This window comes from Marmota marmota, unplaced genomic scaffold, assembly GCF_001458135.2.
Source record: "Marmota marmota marmota unplaced genomic scaffold, marMar, whole genome shotgun sequence".
NCBI lineage: Eukaryota > Metazoa > Chordata > Mammalia > Rodentia > Sciuridae > Marmota > Marmota marmota.
Window position 1 is genome coordinate 2,640,120 of NW_025999999.1, and position 21,018 is coordinate 2,661,137.

Below are 21,018 nucleotides of genomic sequence, written 5' to 3' on the forward strand. Positions count from 1 at the left end.
GCTCAGAGGTAGAGACCTTGCTGACCATGTGTAAGTACCTTGGTTTGATCCTCAGCATCCTCACCAGTTAAATAAGGAAATCCTTGCCAGTTAAATAAGACTATCTCCATGCTTCTTCAGAATGAGAGATTCCTCATCTTTTGCCTTAGACTTGAGCTTACAGAGTTTCATGGACTTATATCTCTCCACTTTATGATGATAAAACACAGAGCCACATAGGTGAGTCATGTGAAGCCATCAAGTTAGGAACTGACTAAAATAAAAACTAGGCTTCCAGACTTCCAAGCCCACATTCTCTTCCCTACACCATGCTCATACTATGTCCATGAATAAGACACTTCTCCCACACCATGGGATTCAATGAGCTTTGGAGGGCTAGCCTAGACTTCTATTTTTTGCTGATTCTATGAGAAAATGAATTCCAAGTTGTATCTCAAAATATGCATTTCAACCTCCCACTCCTCCTTTTACCACCCTGGTGAACACAGAATCTGGCCAGCAGGAATGAATGAAGACCATTTCACACTCTTAATAACTTGCTTGGAAATGAACCAAACAAAATTTATTTATCCAATCAAAGAAAATATTTATATAAGCAGATTTCTTAAAATTAGGGATTGATGTTTAGGATAAATCTTAGAATTATCCAAATTAACTACTTGTCTTTCTCAAAAATAAATATTACTAATGCTTCCTCCACCACGCAGCTGTAAAACTACACACTATTCGCTGAAGAAGGAGCAGGAAAAAACAACTTTTACTTCCTGGAATATGGGAGAGGTATCTAAAAATCCCAGCTATTAAAATGATACTGGACTGATTAGGATCTTTTTTGTTAATAACAAAGCAAAGAAAAAAATGAGGGTTGGGTAACATGACTTGTAAAAATATTCATTAAAGTCATCTACATTCCATCACTTTGTGTAATTATGGCAAAGCATAAGGGTTTATTCACATCATTAAATAAGTCAAGTTAAATTATTTGACAGCAACACAACCTCTTGTTCAGAATCTCTCAGTCTTATACTTTATGGCTTATTTAGTTGGGTTATCTGCTCCTGGCTTTTAACATAACATGAAGGAACAGTGCTGGCCTAGTAATTGGAGGCCAGTCTACCTTCTAAACAGGGGCAAAAGTAATAGCAGTGAATATGACCAATTCCTTCCCTTTCTATTAAGCCAGTCTGTAAAATCTTGCAGAAGAACGGTGGAAGCAGAGCTGTCTCCGAAAGCATCATAGAGAATACTCTGGAACAGTCTACTTAGATACTGCTTATAGTTTAGTTTCTGATCCTCATGATATTCACAGTCTATGGTTTTGTCACATAATGTATTCCTAAAAAGGTATACAAATGCTTTGAGTACGTGGAAATTAAATAAGTTTATGTTATAATGTGCAGTTTTCTTTTTAGAAAATAAAATTTTCTCCTCAACATTAGCAAAATTCTTTGATAACACACTACCATTTTTTAATCTAGATACTTCCTTCTTTTATATGCAGCTAACCAGTTTGGATATTCAATGAGGATCCACTGAGAGCCTAAGACTTGTCACTTATGACTGGGTACCTCTGATCAGTTCCAACCATGTCTAAAGTGGGCCACATTCATGAGACACAGGCTTCTCATCAGCATTTTCATTTTGTGTCTTCTACTTATTTTAATATAACAAAACACAATAAATAATAAAATATTGCACAGTGATGCTAACACCATTGGCCGATATAGATTTTACCATGTTATTTGGCATTCAAAAAGAGGTTTAGAGGTACTGAATATTTAAAAAGTATCTCTTATCAAAATCAAATATTTTTAGATAAAAGACTGTCTATAAAAAACAGGAAGAACAACCGTATCGATATTGTAATTTCTTATTCTTTTTATCTCACATACTTCTGTTTCTCCCCAAGAAGTGATAAAGAAAGCAAAGGGACCTTTGAGGGCCCATTCACAGAATGGCTACCATGTGCCAGGCGCTACACAAGATAATCGGTGCAAACATTTTCAATATGGTGTGGCCAATATTGTATTTTATATCAAAACCAAAACCAAACAAAACCTAAGACTCCTCCAGAAGCTCCCAACTTCAATAAGAGTTCTTGTTTGCTGTGCTGAAGAATGAGATTGAGAAAGAACCTTTAATTATTAGAAAAGGATCTGATAAAACTGTATTTAAATGGCCCATTAATGATGTGTTTTTTATATATCTGTGAGGGATTGGAGAATAAGTCTATTCTCTGGTCTGGTCTGAAACCACCAGATTTCTGATATTTTTAAAGCAACAGTTAAGATACTGATTTTACTAAATGTTTAAGCATCATTAAGGATGTGAGCTTTAAAGGTATACTTGTTTGATGGGGACTCAAAACTCATGACATATTTAAGTTTCTACTTTCTCTGCACAAACAGATTTACCAAGCCTGGTTTAATAAGTCTGGAAGAAAATAGACAACTATTACTATTTTAGATTCTTTCTCCCTCTTTAGACTCTTCAGCAGTGTGTGTGTGGCGGGGGGCAGGGGGGGGAAGCCAAGGCTCTTCCTATCTCTTTATAGCCAGAACTAAGACTTAGGAAGACAAGAGAACAAGAAATGGGCTCCCTGGAATCCCAAGCTTCTGGTTCTAACCACTTTCAGTGGTTCCCTGGCAAATATCACTGTTTTGAAAATATAAATTTCTAAACTGAAAGAGCTACTTGGTAGTTCCATGCCTTGAAGATATGGAAGAGAAAAGCTTCTAGAATGCCAATAATCAGTTGCTGGTGAATTTCTACATTTAGGCATTTCTTGAAGGAAAGAGGGACTGTCCTTTTGGATGGAGAGTGTAGTAACCTAGAATCAGCAGACCCAGATTCTAAACCTTCCTCTTCTTCTAACCAACCAAGCACTCTTGGTTCTAGACTTGTAGGGGACCCCAGATTTGCCTTCTGTATAAGAAGAATTAGGACTAATTTTTTTCCAAAGTCTTTTTCGGGTTATTTGTATATGACTAGTTCTACCACTCAAACACACTCCTGAACATACAGGAAAGTAGAAGAATTATTTTAAATTAGGTCACTTCTTTTCTTGAATACTGAAAGTCTTATACTCCCTTCTAGAAATTAGACTGGACTAGCAAATACATAGGGACTAATACAAGTGCACTGCCATATAATCACTTATAAAGTACATTTCTGATCACTCTTGTTAGATTTCTGATATGAGAGATTTGAGGTAAGTGTCCTGATTGAGTCTTCATCCTTTTGGCAAACAAGAAAGAGGATCAAAATACTTGATGATGGTGAATCAAGTCCTTGGTTTTCACTTCTTCATTCCTCTTCAAGGATAACCCAAGCCAGCAGGGTTGCAACAATGTCAGCAATGAGACTGGATCTTAAAGTCAGCAGTCATGCCAGAAAACTCAACATGAAGTCATCATTAACAGGCTGGAAATTGCAAGTCTTAAAAGTCCGGCAGCAAGGCAGGTCTTAGGAGATGGAATCAGCGACCTCTGGGTGGAACAGGTGGAGGAGGAAGAAAGTTCTCTCTGGCTGGAGGTCTGAAATGAAAGATAAAGCAACTCTATTTTAAAAGTAACATGATTAAATAGCTCTTAGGCATCCATGATTTGTGGTAAACTTTGTGTAATATACAAAGGACAGATCCCTCAATTAATGAAACTGGACCCACCCTGAAAGTGTCTGAGTGACATGCATGCCAGCGGTGGCTCACAATCCTGGCTGCACATTAGAATCACCAGTGGAGCTTTTAACAATACCAATTCCCAGGTTCCATCCGAGATGCATCCCATCATAATCTCTGGAGGACATGGCTCAAGCATTGAAACATTTTAATAGTGTCCCTTCTGTAACCACCTGTATTAACTACATCTTTTATTTTCTGATGTTTTCCCTCTTGGAGTCTTGTCGCCCTTGGAGGAACTGTTTTCCAGGGTTAGCCGGTCCTGACTGATTCATAAACAAGATACCCATCTGCAAGCACCAAGCACACTTTTATTACAAACCACCTCATCCACACCCATATCCATCCATTTCCTTGGGGTCATTATCCAATCTGGATTTTCCCCAGGGTCAGATATGAGATAATTAGGGAGAGCCAATGCTCCAGATCCCACTAGCAGATCCTAAATCAGCAACCCTATCTCACTCATTTCTTCCTATGGAAACCATAATGAAAGCTCCTGCCCAAGTCTTCCCTTCATTCCCTCTGCTTCCCAACCAACTCTGGTGCTTCTTGGTGTGAGCACACCCCCGCCCACCCCCACCCCACCCCCGCCATGCTGTGACATGTTCCCTGCTCTTGGGAACTATGTTTTTTCAGTGGCCATTTTCTCCTGATATGTTGACCTTACCACACCTAAATAATAATGAAACCTAGATCTTAAAACACCAGTGATTCAAATAGGCAGCCAGGCAGGAGCCCACGTGTGGTAGGGAGGCCTGCTGAGAGAGGAATTGAGAACTTAGTCTGCTGCTCAGAACCACCTCCTGTGGGACCATTAGGTCTTATTTCAACTCTGCATTTGCTTTCCTAAAGCCTCTCTCCGTGTTATTCTGGAAGGTTTTTGTAAGGTCCTAAATGACACTCCAGGTAGACCAGGGCGAGTCTATTTACAGACAGGTTCAGTGATTACAAATGGCATTTCCACATGTGTGCTGTAAAACCAATATTTAATTCTCTTGGAAGCAAGTCAATAAGTCCAGAAAGAGAGCTTTGTCAGATGCTGTAATTGAACTGTACTACCCGGGAGTTGCATACTGGAGGACTGAATGAATCAATGAGTAAATATTTACTAAATGTCTCCTGAATATTAGTTTTACGTAGGTCAAGGAAATGAAAACGGAGCTGGGAAGTGCAGGGCCACTTCAGGAACAAGGTAGAAGTAGCAATGAATAACCACAGAAGGACCTCTTCCTGCCCTGCTCCCTGAGATAGATGGTTTTGTGTTTTTTGTCGCTGAGTAACTGAACTTTATCCAGTGAAAGTGAAAGGGTGGTCTGCTCCCATTCTCCCCAGCCTGCCCTATAAACTGTGTGTTATAAGAGAACAATGAAGGTTGAGAAACCCTCCCTCCCCAAACATCTTCCCTCCCTCCCTCCCTGCCTTCCTTCCTCTCTTTACAAACATTTGCCTACCATGCATGTACTCCTGCATGTGGTATGTAGCAACAAGTAAAATGGGCATGAATTTGGCCCTTAAGATACTGTAAATGTGTAGATGAGACAGACAATAGCCCAACTCAGATACTCTGTTGAGTGTTTTGATAGGGGAAGGTAAGAACATACAGGAACATCTAGTGGAGACATTTATGCACACCTGTGTGTATGCAAATTCAACTTCTCTGAGACTGTCTTCTCATCTGGCAAACAGAGTTAATGACACCTACGTTAGAGTATGTGTGGCATAGCAATGACAACTGGAAGTAGATAGCACAGTTTGGGGCTTAGAGTAGGCACTTGAGAAGTAAAGCTAAAAATTTCACTATGAGGATGAAAGGTTAGTCTAAGATCTTTTCCCCAGAAGACTGGTACTTTTATCTCCCTCTACAAGACACAGTTCCCTCCCAATGCCTCTCTCTCGTTCTGCTGCCACACGCTGCAGTTGGGTGGACCTGCGAGCATGCCATATCATGCTTGCAGAGCTTCCATGCTCATCTACTGTGTTTCATTCTGATGAGCAACTCCTGGAACAGACTGGAAACCCCATCTGGGAGAAAGGGACTTGTACACGTATTGGAACCTGGGGGGTAGAAAGGTTCTAGATCCAAATGGGGGAGTGGTCTGTGGAGAGCCTGCCTCTCCAGAACACTGGGAAGCTGAAGTTGGAGTTGACTGATCAGAGACATGTAGGCATTGGCCTCTTTCTCCTCCCTGTTCAGGGTGACAGGTCACTTATGAAGACTTTGGTTCACACATTGTCAGCACTCAGTCCTGAGGTCGGTTAATGTTCTTTTAAAATAGGGCTCCTTTCTGGTATGCCTTTGTGTGGTCATTTACTCTATTTAACATAATTTTTAACTTCCCTATTAGTTAATATGTAGCTGTGTCCCAAGTCCACTCATTTCCTGACCTCTCCAGTCCCTCGTTGGATTTCCACAGACCTTGTTCAGTCAGAAACTAAAGGATTAACTCATGGGGCTGTAGGAGGCCTCCAGAAGCAGGTTCTGGTTATATAGGTCACAGGCTTTTCCTTAAATCCAAGTGTTGGTTAGTGATGGCAACTCACTAGTGAATGGCCAAATAAGTTCAAAACAAAAGGGAAATGCTTAGTGAAAGTTTTCCTTTTTCCCCTCAACTGTGACAGGACATTACCTACGCAGAGCTGACACTGTCCCACCCTAAGGGGTCTAAGGAGCAAGGGAAATACCAGGCAATGTTACACCACACCTGCTCCAATCCTCACCACTATCTTCCTTCTTTTCTTTGTCTCTTCAAATAAATGTACTGGGAACTCACAGTAGGTGAGAGCAGAAGCTCCTTCTACTGTCTGCAAACCACCAGCACCATGGTGGGTGGCTTGATGGCTGTTTTAAGGGCTTAGGAAGTCCAACCCAAGCTGTTACAATCCATCCATCCATTTACACAATAAATATTTACTAAGTTCCTAATACACGCCAGTGTATTTTTAGGTATTTAAGTGCATCCCAGTTTCCCCTGTATCGGGCACCAGGGGAAACATCTAAAAAATTAAATCAAAAGTAGTTTTTCCTCTCGCAAGGTTCACCATCCACTTGAGGAGACAGGGATGTAATAAGGGTTGCAATGTGGAATGTATTAGAATAGAGGTATTTGGGGAAACAAAAGTAGAAACACTCTGCATGGAAACATCAGGGAAGGCTTCCTAGAGGAGGTAATGTTTGGACTGAGTCCTAAAGGATGTATAAGCAGAGACTGGAAGGGACTAGAAAGACAGCTTCCCAGGCAAAAGGAACAGATTGAAGAAAGAAAACAGTACAAAATAACACAGATTTCCTAATGGGTTGGAGCATAGGTGAATATAGGAGAGGAGTGGGACTTAATACACAGACTTAAATCCGAAGGCTCTTAAGCCAGGAAATGACATCATCAGCTATTTCTGTTCTAGAAAGTGCATGCTGGTTGCATGTGGAGGAGGGACTGACGAGAGGCAGGGAGGTAGGTGTGGGCCTACAAGATGAACTTAGGCACTGGCAGATGGGAAGGAGGGGGTAGCTCTGAGAGCTGACAGAGTAGCAGAATGGGCAAAGTCTGGAGTGGGGAATCTTGAGGAGGACTCTTGGGTTTGGGGCTTAGAGAAGAGAAAGAATGACACCACAATCCCAGACTGGGAATGCATGAGAAGGAGGCAGCTTGGGCCCAGAATGGTTGGTAGGCTGGTGAGCTCAGTTTTGCACAGGCAGTGTCTGACATCCCTGTGGGGCATCTGGGTGGAGATACCCAGTCAACATCAGGAGATGAAGATGGAGATGACAATGGAGGTATGGAGGCTATCTGCTGATGGCAATTCAGGCTCTGGGGATAAAACGTGGAGTGAGCCCAGGATTGGACCAGATCTGGGATAGTGTGGGATCAAGGCTGTACTGGGCAGTGCAGCTTGAGTGGGAATGGTGGTTCAGGAGAACAAGGGCTGAGAGCAGTCGCCCATTCCCAGATCTGAGAGTGAGATGGGGACATACAGTCAGCCTCTGCAGCCTGCCAGAAGGTCAGTCATTCAAGCCATTCAGGAGAGGAGCTCACTTTATTCCCTGCTCAAAGTTTGCCTCATTTTATTATGAAAATACATGCTTACAATATAATTGCATATTTGCAAATGTTATTTCACACCAAAAAAAAAAAAATGCGTGGAAACCCCAACTTCCATCAATTACAGGTTTCTTTGCAAATGCTGTCTCTTTAACAAAGAGTATTTTTCCCGTTTTCCTCCCATCATTTTCACAACATTCTTTCAAACTCCCCAAATATAATTCATCTGCCATCGCTTTTTAGGTTTTAAGTGCATCCCAGTTTCCAGTCTCTAGTTTCTGGAACCTTGATCACTCTCTTTTTCTCTTCCATAAACAAAATCCTACAATCTTTTATAGCTATAGTTTCAAGCTTGACAACTCTTTTTCTCTCTCTCTCTCTCTCTTTTTTTTTTTTTTTTTAGTTGTAGATGGACACAATACCTTTATTTTATTTATTTATATGTGGTGCTAAGGATCCAACCCAGGACTTCACACATGCTAGGCAAGTGCTCTACCACTGAGCCACAACCCCAGCCCAACTCTTTTGTTTTAACACAATTAGACAACTGCCCCCAAAGTCCTCAGCCTTCAGGAATAAAAGGTTTTGGATCTTGGGTCTCCTCCCCTGACATGGAGACTTTCTTGACACAGTGACTAAAAAACTGTGTCCTAAACTGGGTGTGTTGGCACACATCTGTAATCCCAGCAACTTGGGAGGCTGAAGCAGGAGGATCATGAGTTCAGTAACCTCAGCAAAAGCAAGGCACTAAGCAACTCAATGAGACTCTGTCTCTAAATAAAATACAAAACAGGGTTGTGGATGTGGCTCAGTGGTCAAGTGCCCCTGAGTTCAACCCCCATTTACCCCCTCCCCCCCAAAAAAACTGTCCCAGAGTCAGCTATGCTCAGGTATGTCACACAGACCAAGTCTCCACCCAACTTCAAGCCCCAGTTTCTGCATCTGCAAAATGTGATAACATTAAATATCCATCTCTTAGGGCTGTGGAGAGAATTAAACAAGATAATGTATCTACTGTGTTTGATATAAAACCTGCCACAATAAACAATGGCATTTATTACCATAATGGCTCTTAATAAGGTGCTTCCACAATCACCAGTGGAAATTCCACTAAATTTTCAACCAATAGAACATAATACAAATTCAAGAGACTGGACTAGATTATCACTCAGGTTCCTTGTTGAGTGGTGATATTCTAATATGTGCCCTCTGGTCCACACCAGAGAAATACACCTGTCGAATGTGGTGCGGCTTGGGGCTGTAGGATGTTTGAGAGGCAGGTGTCAGTTCATAAATGTTGCAAAAGTGGTAAATAGCAAAGGAGAAATGGAAAAGCACAAAATTGGCCTCTCTTTTCAGAAAATTAGAATAAAAGCCTCCTGGTTACACTTCCCTACAAATTCCACTAATGAGCTTTATGTTAAAGTTTCAGAATGTACAAAAACATCCTGGGTTTGTGTGTGTGTGTGTGTGGGGGGGGTTCCTCCTTTCTTATCCCCTGCACCTAGCATATTATATTTTAAACATCAAAGAATTAAATTCCTAAGACAATTAAAGACTTTTATTCCCAATGGCTCCTTTCTGTATCGGTGGACACACTAGCTAGCTTTGACCACTTTTTCTGTTACTCCACAAAGACTATATAAGAAGATTCCTACCAGAGGTCCAGTACCAAATGCAGGAAGACATACATCAGAACCTAGTATATTAGTCACACTCTTTATGTTAATGCTCATCTTCAAATCTCCAGGTGTTTGCTCTTCTGCATAAGACATATTATTCATATTTTTGAACTCTTAACATAGGCCATGAACTCGATCCTTATAACTCAGTGAGAGACTTCTGATAGTGACCACATTTTATAGAAAAGAATATTGAGCCACATAAAAGTGCAAAAATTCATCCAAGCACTGAATTCATCAGCTGGACACCTGGCCCCAGGAGGGTAGCTCCGGAGCCATGTGCACGCCTAACAGGCCAGTCTGCTTCCTCCTTCATTTCATTTCCAAGTCCTTCTTATCTCCTGTTCCCAAAGGCACTGTCCCCACAATACAGTCAAGTGAGTTCGATATTAAGGACTTGGATTCTAGCCAAACATAAACTTTATTTTAAGAGTTGACATCTGTCAATGAATTTCATTTATGAAGTAGTACATTTGCTACTTAAAGTATCTGCAACTAAATAAAGTATCACCTAAGTTAATGAAAAACCCACTGCTGAAAAAGCTGGCATTCCAGGTAGCTCTGTTCCCTGAATCCTACCCTTCCCTGATATTTCATATCAGCTTCAATGTTACCTCTGGGAGGCAGCTCGAGGAGGCACCCTGGGAGGCCTCTCAAGGGGAATAGTAAGTGGTCCATCCATTTGTGTGGGGCCCGGACTACGACTTCTAGTAACTTCGGGGACTTCATTATCCTACAGCAAAGAAAATGAGAAAGACAGGTGAAAATTACATTAAACCACCCACATAGCTGGACACCCATATCCCCACCACCCATCAGCCCTTCTTGGGCTTTGACTGTACAGGTGTCTATAAACTGGTAATCAACCCCAAAACACCAGGCAGCTTTTTATGTCTTCCTGGAGTAACTGAAAAAGATAATCTGGCCCAAATTATCACAAACTCCTAGACTTTAAATCCTCATTGCTTAAAGGAGGCCAGAAATGGCCTCCTTTGACCTGTTCTCAGGAGATTTCAGAGTTGGTGGTGACGCAAGTGGTTCCAGCTGCTCCTCCCAGCCACCGGTCACTAGATCAGGGTACACAACCTGACCCAAATTGGGCCAACTTGGAGTGTGGCCTCAGCCTAAAATTCCTCACTGCCCAGAGGCTTTCTGGGGACTGTGACACTGCACATATGGAGAAGCAGGAAAAGCCAGAGTACAGGAGAGAAGAAAGCCAATTTGCACAAAGAGGCAGAGACCAAAGAGCATTTGGCTCTGGGACACACAGGACACACACATTTGGCCCTGTCCCTCTGGCAGGCCTTGCAGCTCCTGATCTAGGCCCCTGCATGATCCCTGCCCCTGAATCTCCTGAGACTCACCCAGCTGCTTCCCACAGATACCCCTTTTGGCTTAATTAGTCTGAATGTTTCTGTCCTCTTCCTTCCTTCCACTCCTCCCTCTTCTCTTCCTTCCATCATCCCTTCCTTCGTTTTAAATTGTGGGAAAATTCACATAACAGAAAACCAACCATTTTACAGTGAACAATTTTGCTGTCTGTCTAGTTTCAAGACATTTCAGAGCCAGGCATGGTGACACACATCTGTAATCCCAGAAAATCAGGAGGCTGAGGCAGGAAGATGGCAAGTTCAAGGCCAGCCTGAGCAACTTAGTAGGACTGTATCTCAAAAATAGGAATAAAAAAGGCTGGGGATGTAGCTCAGTATAGAGCTCACCTAGCATGCATGAGGCCCTGGGTTCAATCCCCAACATGGGAAGAAAAAAATTTTATCACCCCAAAAGGAAATCGTGTAACCATTAGTGCACATTAAGCAGTTTGTCCCCATTCCCACCACCCCTACCAACCCCCGGTGGTCCTTCTGTCTCTCTGGATTTGCCTCTTCTAAGATTTCATATAAAATGAATCCTCTAATATAAGACCTTTTGTGTCTGGCTTCTTCACCTGGATTTCAGTCTCTCGCAATGAAACAACACCTAGCACAGATAGATGGGTGGGAGTCCCAGTTCTCACCTCGTTGTCACCCTCCATCCCGCTGCTCACACTCAGGAGGCTCCGTGTGCTGGATCGGTTACTTGTGCTACCTAGAGGGTAAAAACAAAATCAGTCAGACGGGGGGCTGGGGATGTGGCTCAAGCGGTAGTGCGCTCGCCTGGCATGCGTGCGGCCCGGGTTCGATCCTCAGCACCACATACAAACAAAGATGTTGTGTCCGTGTGTCCGCCGAGGATTAAAAAATAGATATTAAAAAATTCTCTCTCTCTCTCTCCCCCCCACTCTTTCTTTAAAAAAAAAAAAAATCAGTCAGACGGTTGGATTCTCTCGGGAGGAAAGGAAATGCAGAGCTCTAGCATTTATTTATTTTTATGGAGAGAAACAATACATAAGCTGTGAACACAGGATTCTTCCAAATGTGTCCATCGTATGCCCTTTTATCAGAGTTCAGTTTTTCTTTCAGCATGACATGAAATGGTTCACTTTTTGACGACCACTCTTGGCTTAATAGCTGCCATTGACTGAGGGCTTACCACATGTTAAGTGCTTCAGAAACATGATTGCCATTTAATTCCCTTGAAAATCCTATTTGATAAGAGAGCTTTGATTTGACAGGCAGGGAAGTAGAGGTGGTCTCATTCTAAGTTGCTCAGTATCTCTTGAAATCTGCAAGCTAGTTTTATTGCTGCAGTGCTCATTGAGAAAGTCCAGGAAATGAATCTCACATGCATACACCCCTTGTATTAGTTTTTTTGTTTAGTTTCATTGTGGTTCTGGGGGGATCAAACCGATCAAATCTCACACATGCTAGGCAAGCATTCCACCACTGAGCTAGAGCCCCAGCCCCACATACCACGCTAATTAGGGGAGAGACACTTGGATGAAAAAAAAAGGGGGGGGGAGGGGATGGGGATGTAGGTCAGTGGTAGAGCACTTTTCTGTCATGTGCAAGGCCTTGGGTTCAAACCCCTACACCATAAAAACAAACAGAAAAAAAATGCCAAACACAAATTCAAAAGTATAATCTAAGCTCATGGTAGAAACTGTGACTATGTGTGTTTAGGTGTTTAGGTTTTTGAGTTGGGAATTTATCACAACTCTGTCATTAGATAGCACTACCCAATAGAACTTTCTAGAAATGTTCCATTGTGGGCTATCCAAAATGGTAGCCAGTGTGAAACATGACTAATGCATCTGAGGAGATGAATTTTAAATTTTATTTAGTTGTAATTAACTTCACTATAAATACCCACATGTGGCCAGTGGCTACTGTACTGTCTAGTACAGCATTAGAAGCTGCCTAATCACATGGTGATCTAGCAGTGAAGAAGGAAGAGTAAGAGTTAATCAACTATTTTGCAAGAAGATTTTAACTTTGATTTACCAATAATGCCACTGATCGTATCACCAGATCTTAGGTTTGCTGAGTTTCCTCTTAAAATAGGTCCAAATCATTTTAGTTTGCAGGTAAGTAGTCTTAGTTTTGACCTGCTTATGGTATCAACTTCAACCTAATTTATTTAGATGTTAGCTGGAAAAGAGTTGGTTAGGTTGTAATTTTGGATTGCTTCTTAGGATTTTTAAAATTTGTTTTAATTAATTATACATGACAGTATATGCACTTTGACACATCATACATAAGTAGAGTATAATTTCTCATTCTTCTGGTTGTAAGTGATGTTGAATCACATCAGTTGTGTAGTTATATATGTACATAAGGTAATAATGTCTGATTCACTCTATTATCTTTCCTACCACCATACCCCCTCCCCTCCTTTCTCTCCCCTCTACCACCTAATCCAAAGTAACTCTATTCTTTCCCAATGCCCCGCCATTGTGAATTAGCATCCACATATCCGAGAAAACATTCAGCCTTTGGTTTTGGGGAATTGGCTTATTTCATCTAGCATGATATTCTCCAGCTCTATCCATTTACTGGCAAGTGCCACAATTTCATTCTTCTTTAAGGATGAGTAATATTCCATTGTGTATATACACCACATTTTCTTTATCCATATATCTGTATACCTAGGTTGGTTCCATAGTTTAGCTATTGTGAATTGAGCTGCTATATACATTGATGTGGCTGTGTCACTGTAGTATGCTGATTTTAAGTCCTTTGGGTATAAACTGAGAAGTGGGATAGCTGGGTCAAATGGTGGTTCCATTCCAAGTTTTCTGAGGAATCTCCTTACCGCTTTCCATAATGGTTGCACCAATTTGCGGTCCCACCAGCAATGTCTGAGTGTACCTCTTTCTTCACATCCTCATTAACATTTATTATTGCTTGTATTCTTGATAATTGTCATTCTGACTGGAGTGAGATGAAATTTTAGAGTAGTTTTGATTTGCATTTCTCTAGTTGCTAGAGATGTTAAATATTTTTTTCATATCTTTCTTGATCAATTATATTTCTTCTTCTGTGAAGTGTTTGTTTAGTTCTTTAGCCCATTTATTGATTGGGTTATTTGGTTTTCTTGGTGTTAAGTTTTTTGAGTTCTTTATATGTGGGATTTTTAAATTTCAAATAATGTGGCAAAATATATCTGTAAACTAGGAAATTAAAATTTGTTTATTAAAGAACATGGGATCTAAAAAAACGAAGAACATGGGATCCTGTCCCTATCTACCAGAACACTGTCCACCTGGCCAGAATGTCTTTATATCCCCATTCCCCCTGGCTCATTGCTGTCCACAAGTCTAAAACCTCCTCATCACTGACAAATGTCATCAAAACCTCCCCCAGATTCCTCCAGCTAAATGCAACTCCTGGGCCCTGGGCTGCCATCTGCCTGCCATCTCTCCAGGTCATTCATGATTGAGCATCACATTTCTCCCCAAAGAACCAGACTGTTGTTGTGAAGGTTATCTGTTAGCTAGCAGGAAGTAAAAAGCAATCATGGCTACTGGCCCCATAATTCTGGAAATTCATACATATGTGCTCCCACTGTCCACTCCTTTGGCATCTTTAAATCTTTAACCCCAATGTTTAGTTCCAAACCTCAGCCCCCGGATTCAACTGCCCAGCCCTGTCCCCTCTCTAGGCTGATGACTCTGGCCCATATCTGCCCTGAGTTGAACAGTTAGTAGGAGGCCCTGGCCCCACCCCCCCATCATTTTCAGTCTTGCCAGGGGTTAGGAGAGCAGTGCCACCCCTTACCAGGTCCCGTCATCAGGGAAGAAGGATCAGATGAGCGTCTAACTTGTGTTGTTTCTGTATTTTCTCTCCTCTATTACAAACCCCTAAAGACAGGATCTGGTTCTGTTTTCATCTTTGTGTCTCCAGCATGCAGTCAGCTCAGTTTGCATAGAGCTCTGCTCACTATTTGGTGGATGAATGAATGAGGAGGAAAAGGAAATACATACAGTGCAACTCTTACAAAACCTGGACCAAAAAGTCTAGGAGAAAGACTCTCTGCAATGGAACTTTTGTTCTCTTAGACATAACACTAATATCTCGGGCCTAAATTTTCAGTTCTAACCAGAATTAATCTGCAAATGTTTTTCTGTAGTTCCCAAAGATGGCAGCTATTTAGCTCTAAAAATAGAGCTAGTTTCAGGATGTGACTGTGGAGATAGTTGATGGATCAGAGTCCAGACACCCTCATACTTCCTCTCTGCCCTGGGAGTTATTTTCATCTGGAAGACAGGGTTTCCCCAAGATTGGAGCACAGGAAGAGCCAGGCACACTGGGCATGGTGATGCACACCTGTAATCCCAGTGATTAGGGAGGCTGAGTCAGGATGATTGCCAGTTCAAAATAGCCTTGCAACTCAGCATGACCCTGTCTCAAAATTAAAAATAAAAGGGGTTGGGGATGTAGCTCAGTGGTAAAGCACCCCTGGGTTCAGTCCCCTGAACCAAATAACAAGAGAGCCAAGCACAGTGGCACATGCCTATAATCCCAGCAACTCAAGAGACTAAGGCAGGAGGACTACAAATTCAAGGCCATCTTGGGAAACATAGTCTCAAAATAAAATAAAAAAGGGCTGAGGATGTTGCCAAGTGGTAGAGTGTCTCTGGATTCAATCCCCTGTGCTAGAAAGAAAAGTCAAAACAAGACTCATGTAAACCAAGTGGCTTGGGAGGCTGAGGCAGGAGAATTGAGAGTTCAAAGTCAGCCTCAGCAACTTAGTGAGGCCCTAAGCAACTTAGCAAGACCCTGTTTTCAAAAAGTAAAATCAAAAGGCCCAGGGATGTATCTCAGTGATTGAGGGCCCCTGGGTTCAATCCCAGGCTACCTCCTACCCTCCCAAAAAAAGAAATCAAGAAAGGGTAAATATGATTAAAGTTCAAAAACATCTCTGCAACTTAGCAAGACCCTGTCTCAAAATAAAAAATAAAAAGGGCTGGGGATGTAGCTCAGCAGTAAAGCACCCCTGGGTTCTTTAAGTCCCCAGAGATACCTCCACATTCTTGCACAGAGACCCAGGACAAGTTGCCTAACCTCTCTAAGTCAATTTTCTTATGTAGAAACTCATGAAATTGTGGTATAGGATGAATTAGATCATGTGGTAATGCCTACAAAAAGCAAGCATTTGATTCATGGCAATATTTTTCCTCATCGTCTTCAATTTCAAGGTAACAGGACAACCTGTAGGAACCCCAGTGAAACTCGCCTCACAGTATCCATGCCTCTGTGTGCCCCATTCCTCCTCACTGTGGGCTTTGGCCAATGTAACATTAGCAAGTGCAACTGATGCAAGCCAAAGCCTGATAAGCACTTGCACAAATGGGACTCCTCCTCTTGGAATGTTCCCTTTCCAGATTGTGTTGCCCTGTAAGAAATCCAGGCTATTGAATTAAAGGCTATGTGGAGGGAGGCCCTGGAGGATAAGAGGCTATCTTGGATGTTCCAGCGGATTGCAGTCACATGAGTGACCCCAGCCAATGCCACACAGAGGAGGTATGAGCCATTCTCTCCAAATATGCTCAAGCTATGGAATCAGGCATAAATAAGTGATTATGTTTCAAGCAACTAAGTTTGGGCATGGTTTGTTACATAGCAGTAGATAATGGAAACTATAAAAAAGGAACTGAGTGTCACGAATAGCCACAAAATAGCATACAATCCATTAGTCTGTCATTTAGTAACATTTTCTAACTGATAAGTAGCCATCCCTGGACAATAAACCACTACACAAAGTAAAAACTACAGTCTATTCTTTCCATCTTGCCCTAACCCCAACCAATTTCAAAGTAAAACATGTACATAACCTCTTTTCAATTATAGTACCCTTCATATGAAATGGGGACTTTGCATTTGTCTTGTCAAATTTCCAGCTGTCAGTCCCCTCCCCAACTCTGGAATACACTGTCCTCACCAGAGCTTGCTCTAACATTTTTCTTCTCCCATGTGTCCAGAGCAGCACTCTCTGCCCCTTGCTTCCTCTGCCACCTGAGATTGCTAGGAAACTCTTTCCCATTTCTGAAGTTGTTGGAATTCCCAAATGGCCTGGTGGGGATGGGGAGGGGTGACTACACATTATCACCCCCACTGTTAATAGAGAGATTTTCTCCTCTGTACAATCTAGACTTCCCATGTGGTAGTGTTTAAGTTTTGGGTCTATTTGGACAGGTAATGGTGGCAGGAACCTTAACCTGAAAGAGACCAAGGGCTGGGTTCTACTCCCACTTTTATTTATTTATTTATTTATTAAATATTTATTTTTTAGTTGGACACAATAATTTTATTTTGTTTAATTTTTATGTTGTGCTGAGAATCGAACCCAGGGCCTCGAACGTGCTAGGCAAGTGCTCTACCGTTGAGCCACAACCCCAGCCCTCTCCTCCCACTTTTGATGCTCTCTAGCTGTGTGGCCTTGAACAAAAATTTTTTCTTTTCTGGGTCACAAATAACCCATCTATGGAATAAAGAGGGCAACTAGTTCAGAGATTCTTGATGTAGGTCCACGGATGGGCAAAATTAGGATTGTGAGTGTGTGTGTATGTGTTTGTGTGTGTGTGTGTGTGTGTGTGTGTGTGTGTGTGTGTGTGTACAGATGTGTGGATTTCTCTGGAGAACAGATCCATAACACATATTGGATTCTGAAGGGGGTTGTGATGTAGAAAGGATTAAGAACCTCAAATTACATGACCTTCCTGCTCCAACATTCATTTGGGGGTTCTCTGACTCACATCTAAGGAGACATGAGTTCTGAAATTCAGCTTCTCTCTGGCTCTTTCATTGCTTTTCTAGCTATTTTAATAACATGGAAATGTATAAACCGAGAGAAGCCCAACCTATTGGGCTTGTGAAGCCAGTGTGTCTGGCGTAGGCTAACACAGTCCTGGATGAGAAAACAAAGCTCCCAACCCCTGCCCGCCTGCTGGCAGGCAATGTCTGCTGCAATTAGACTCCTATTCAAGCTTTCAAGCCAAAAGAAGACATTTCCTAATGAGATTCTCAACCACCAGTAAAGCTGGAATTCTTGAATTTGAGTCCATTGTTCTCTAATGCTTCTGATCTTGCACCCTTGCCTTCCCCTTAGCATAGCTGGAGAAGCAGCAAAATAGGGGTCAAGAATCTTGGCTCTGGATCCAGATGGGAGTTCAAATCCCAGCTTGACCCCATTAGCTTCTCAACCCAGGACAGACACCAAGCCTAGAAGTTTCTCCTCATTAAACAGAGGTCGAAGTACCTATCTTATAGAGGTTTTGTGAGAATGAAATAATCTACAAAAATGCTTCACATATGGCCAATGCTCAATAAATGTTAACTATTATAGTTAGGTTTTGCCATTTATAAAAAGGAAGAGTAAGGCTGAGACTGTAGCTCAGTGACAGAGTGCTTGCCTTGCACTTGTGAGGCCGTAGGTTCGATTCTCAGCACCACATAAAAATAAACAAATAAAATAAAGGCATTCTGTCCATCTCCAACTACCAAAAGAAGAAGAAGAAGAAGAATATCATGCAACCTGGCTTCACAAGATAAGAAGAAACCTCACAGGCTAACCATGCCCCATATTTTACTCCTCTCAAAACCATATGAGGGGGCTGGGATTGTGGCTCAGTGGTGTAATGCTTGTCCAGTATGTGTGAGGCTCTGGGGTTTGATTCTCAGCATTGCATGTAAATAAATGAATAAAATGAAGCCCATCAACAATGAAAAATACATAAAAAAAAAAAAACATATCAGGCCCCAACTGAGATCTCTGGGCTCATAACGGAATGTCTCCGAAGGTGCCGTGGCTCCGGCTGGAGTCCAGCTGGGTGGGCTGCTTACTCGCTGTGCTGGAGGTACTGTCCGTTTTCCAGTCTCCTCGTCTCAGCTCTGTCCTTGGGGGGAAGACACTTTTCCTGGGGCCGCTCTCATAGACTCCAAACTCCACTTTTCCAGGCAGGTGCTGTGAGTGCCGAATGGGGACTGTGATCTCCAAGTCTGGAATCAGAGGAAAGAGAGATGAGCTTCCAGATGGCAGTCTGTCACTTGCCAAACTGCTCATGGCCACCTGCCTCCCATGCCTGAGCCTGGGGGTGCCCAGAGGAGGGGCTGGGGCCATGGGTTGTTCTCCCCGCCTACTTCAGCACTGGACTTCCAGGGAATGCTAAGTGGCCAAGCTGGGAGACAGAAGGGCGGGGTAGCCAGACTTGAGAGAGGCAGAGAAGCACTTCCTCAGCAGGGAGTGGACAGAACATGCCGTGGCATCCCAGCCCTGACGCATAGCAGCTGTGCAGTGCATCACGCAAGTCAGTCAACCTCTCTTGAGTTACTCCCCTTGTCTGAGGTGGGGGTTATGTAGGGATTGGCAGTAATGACAGGCCATCCTATGCACAGGGCTCAGTTCTAAGGGGCTCCATATTTGTAGGTCACTGAATCCCTACAACACCCAAGAAATCAATGGTATTATCATCGGTCCAGCAGAACTCTGGGTCCAGGGGCACCATCTGGGCCTCGTGTCAAGCAGCTTCTCAGCTGTTGGTGTGCTGTAGAATCTTACACTCCTGAGGCTCTCTTGGTTACAAGGGTCCAGTGGAAGCACCCAACCAGGTCTGGAGCCACTTGGGCAGAGAAGAGCCAGGCATCCAGGCATGAGCCCCAGGGTCTCAGGGACCACACTGATGTCACATTATTTTTTTTCCATCTTAGCTTTGTCCTACATTTTTAAAAATCATCTTTTAAAGGGAGGTTCCTGTCTGCTTAATTAACTTCAAGGTGGCAATTTTCTACCCTCAACCGGTTGTATGAGGAAGGAAAGTAAAACACACAGGGGAAAAGAAAATGGGAGTCAAAAGTTCAAAAAAATCAGGTAGAGCCAGTCTACATGCTTACAAAATCCTGACACTCCTTGAATAAAGGTACAATGTCAAGAATAATCATCATTATTATCTGGCATAGCACTTTCCCAAAGTGTCTTCATTGGCACTTGTATTCCCCCCGGGGCGCCATGACTTCTCCACTAAGTAGGTAAGTCAGGTGTAACTCCAGTGAGGAAACCAAGGCACAGAGTGGTTAAAGGGAACGGTCCTGGATTGCACGGTAATTCAGTGACAAAGAGGGGGCACAAATGTGGGTTCCCTGGGACTCAGCTGCTCCTCTGTGTCACAGGATACACCCAGAACATAGATATGAATTGTCTTCTCTGTGGGGCCTGGCATTCACCAAGGTCCAAGTCACATCAGCCTTGGCTGATTTCCTTTGCCACCAGCCCCAGCCCAGTAAGAGCAAAGCTACTCTCTGAGGCTGAAGAAAAACCAGCACACCATCGTGAGCAGAGGCTCCGTTTTCAATTATCCTTAGTTTTCAATTATCCTTAGTATTCCAACCCCGGTTAAAGAAAATAATAACAATTTTGCTAAGACAAATGAAGTTGCCTATTTAAGACTGAGTCTTTGTGTGGAAAGTGGGTTACATTCTTAGAAAAGGCCCTTTAGGCAGAAATGCCACTCATCAACCCAAATGTTCCTGTAGAACAATGATTGTGTGCCAATTATTTTCAAATGCTTTTTGTTTTCGGTGAAACAGAATTCTTTCCTTTAGTGACAACAGAAGCTCAACACAGAAAACAGATTTTTAAAAAGCTGCATGATCAAAGCAGAGTTAAGTGGCCCCAGCCCCAGGACCCTAATCCATTCCCTCATCCCAGTTCCTACCCCCACCCCCACAAACACACATACTGCAGCCCCGAGGCCCCTCAAGGAGCTCAATGTGAAAAAGCCACAGAACAGGTAACTTCAAGCTAGCATGTAAGTACACAATCAAGGTTTACAGAGCTAACTAATAAATCATATCTACTCAGCCATAAATGATACCTTCTCTTTGGCAAATGCTCTGACGCCCCTGGGCTTCATCCTGCAGTCCAGGGTCCAACTTCCAACTATCTAAGATAGCCAAATTATGAGTGCCCCCTCCCAGCAGGCCTCAACCAATGACAGACGGGAGCTGGTATATAAATGCTTGCTCCTCAGGTAGGGTAACGCTGAGCAGGTGTTCTCCTTCGACTCCTTCCCTGTGTCACTTCCCCACCCCCTGCTCTGTCCCCTGGGATCACCTTCCATTCGGGCTATCTGCTCTCAATTCCTTGCCAGAGAAGGGAAATATTCTAAAAACGGAAGTGCTGCTGGCTGCACAGCCTGGGGAAAGCACTGTGCACCATGGAACTGTACTCAAAAATGGTTCAA

The 21,018-nt window shown here is 42.7% G+C and overlaps 1 protein-coding gene across 1 annotated transcript in view; it reads right to left on the reverse strand.

Moving 5' to 3' along the window:
• Positions 1-532: 532 nt before the first annotated feature.
• The window catches only part of Pik3ap1 (phosphoinositide-3-kinase adaptor protein 1), a 116,910-nt gene continuing 96,424 nt past the window's right edge, over positions 533-21,018 (reverse strand). Inside the window, exons 14-17 of the mRNA XM_015494573.2 lie at positions 18,623-18,778; positions 11,416-11,486; positions 10,016-10,134; positions 533-3,536 (exon numbers count right to left, since the gene is read on the reverse strand). Of these exons, the coding sequence (XP_015350059.1) occupies positions 3,479-3,536; positions 10,016-10,134; positions 11,416-11,486; positions 18,623-18,778 (404 nt within the window). The 3' untranslated portion in view covers positions 533-3,478. The remainder of the gene's footprint in view (positions 3,537-10,015; positions 10,135-11,415; positions 11,487-18,622; positions 18,779-21,018) is intronic.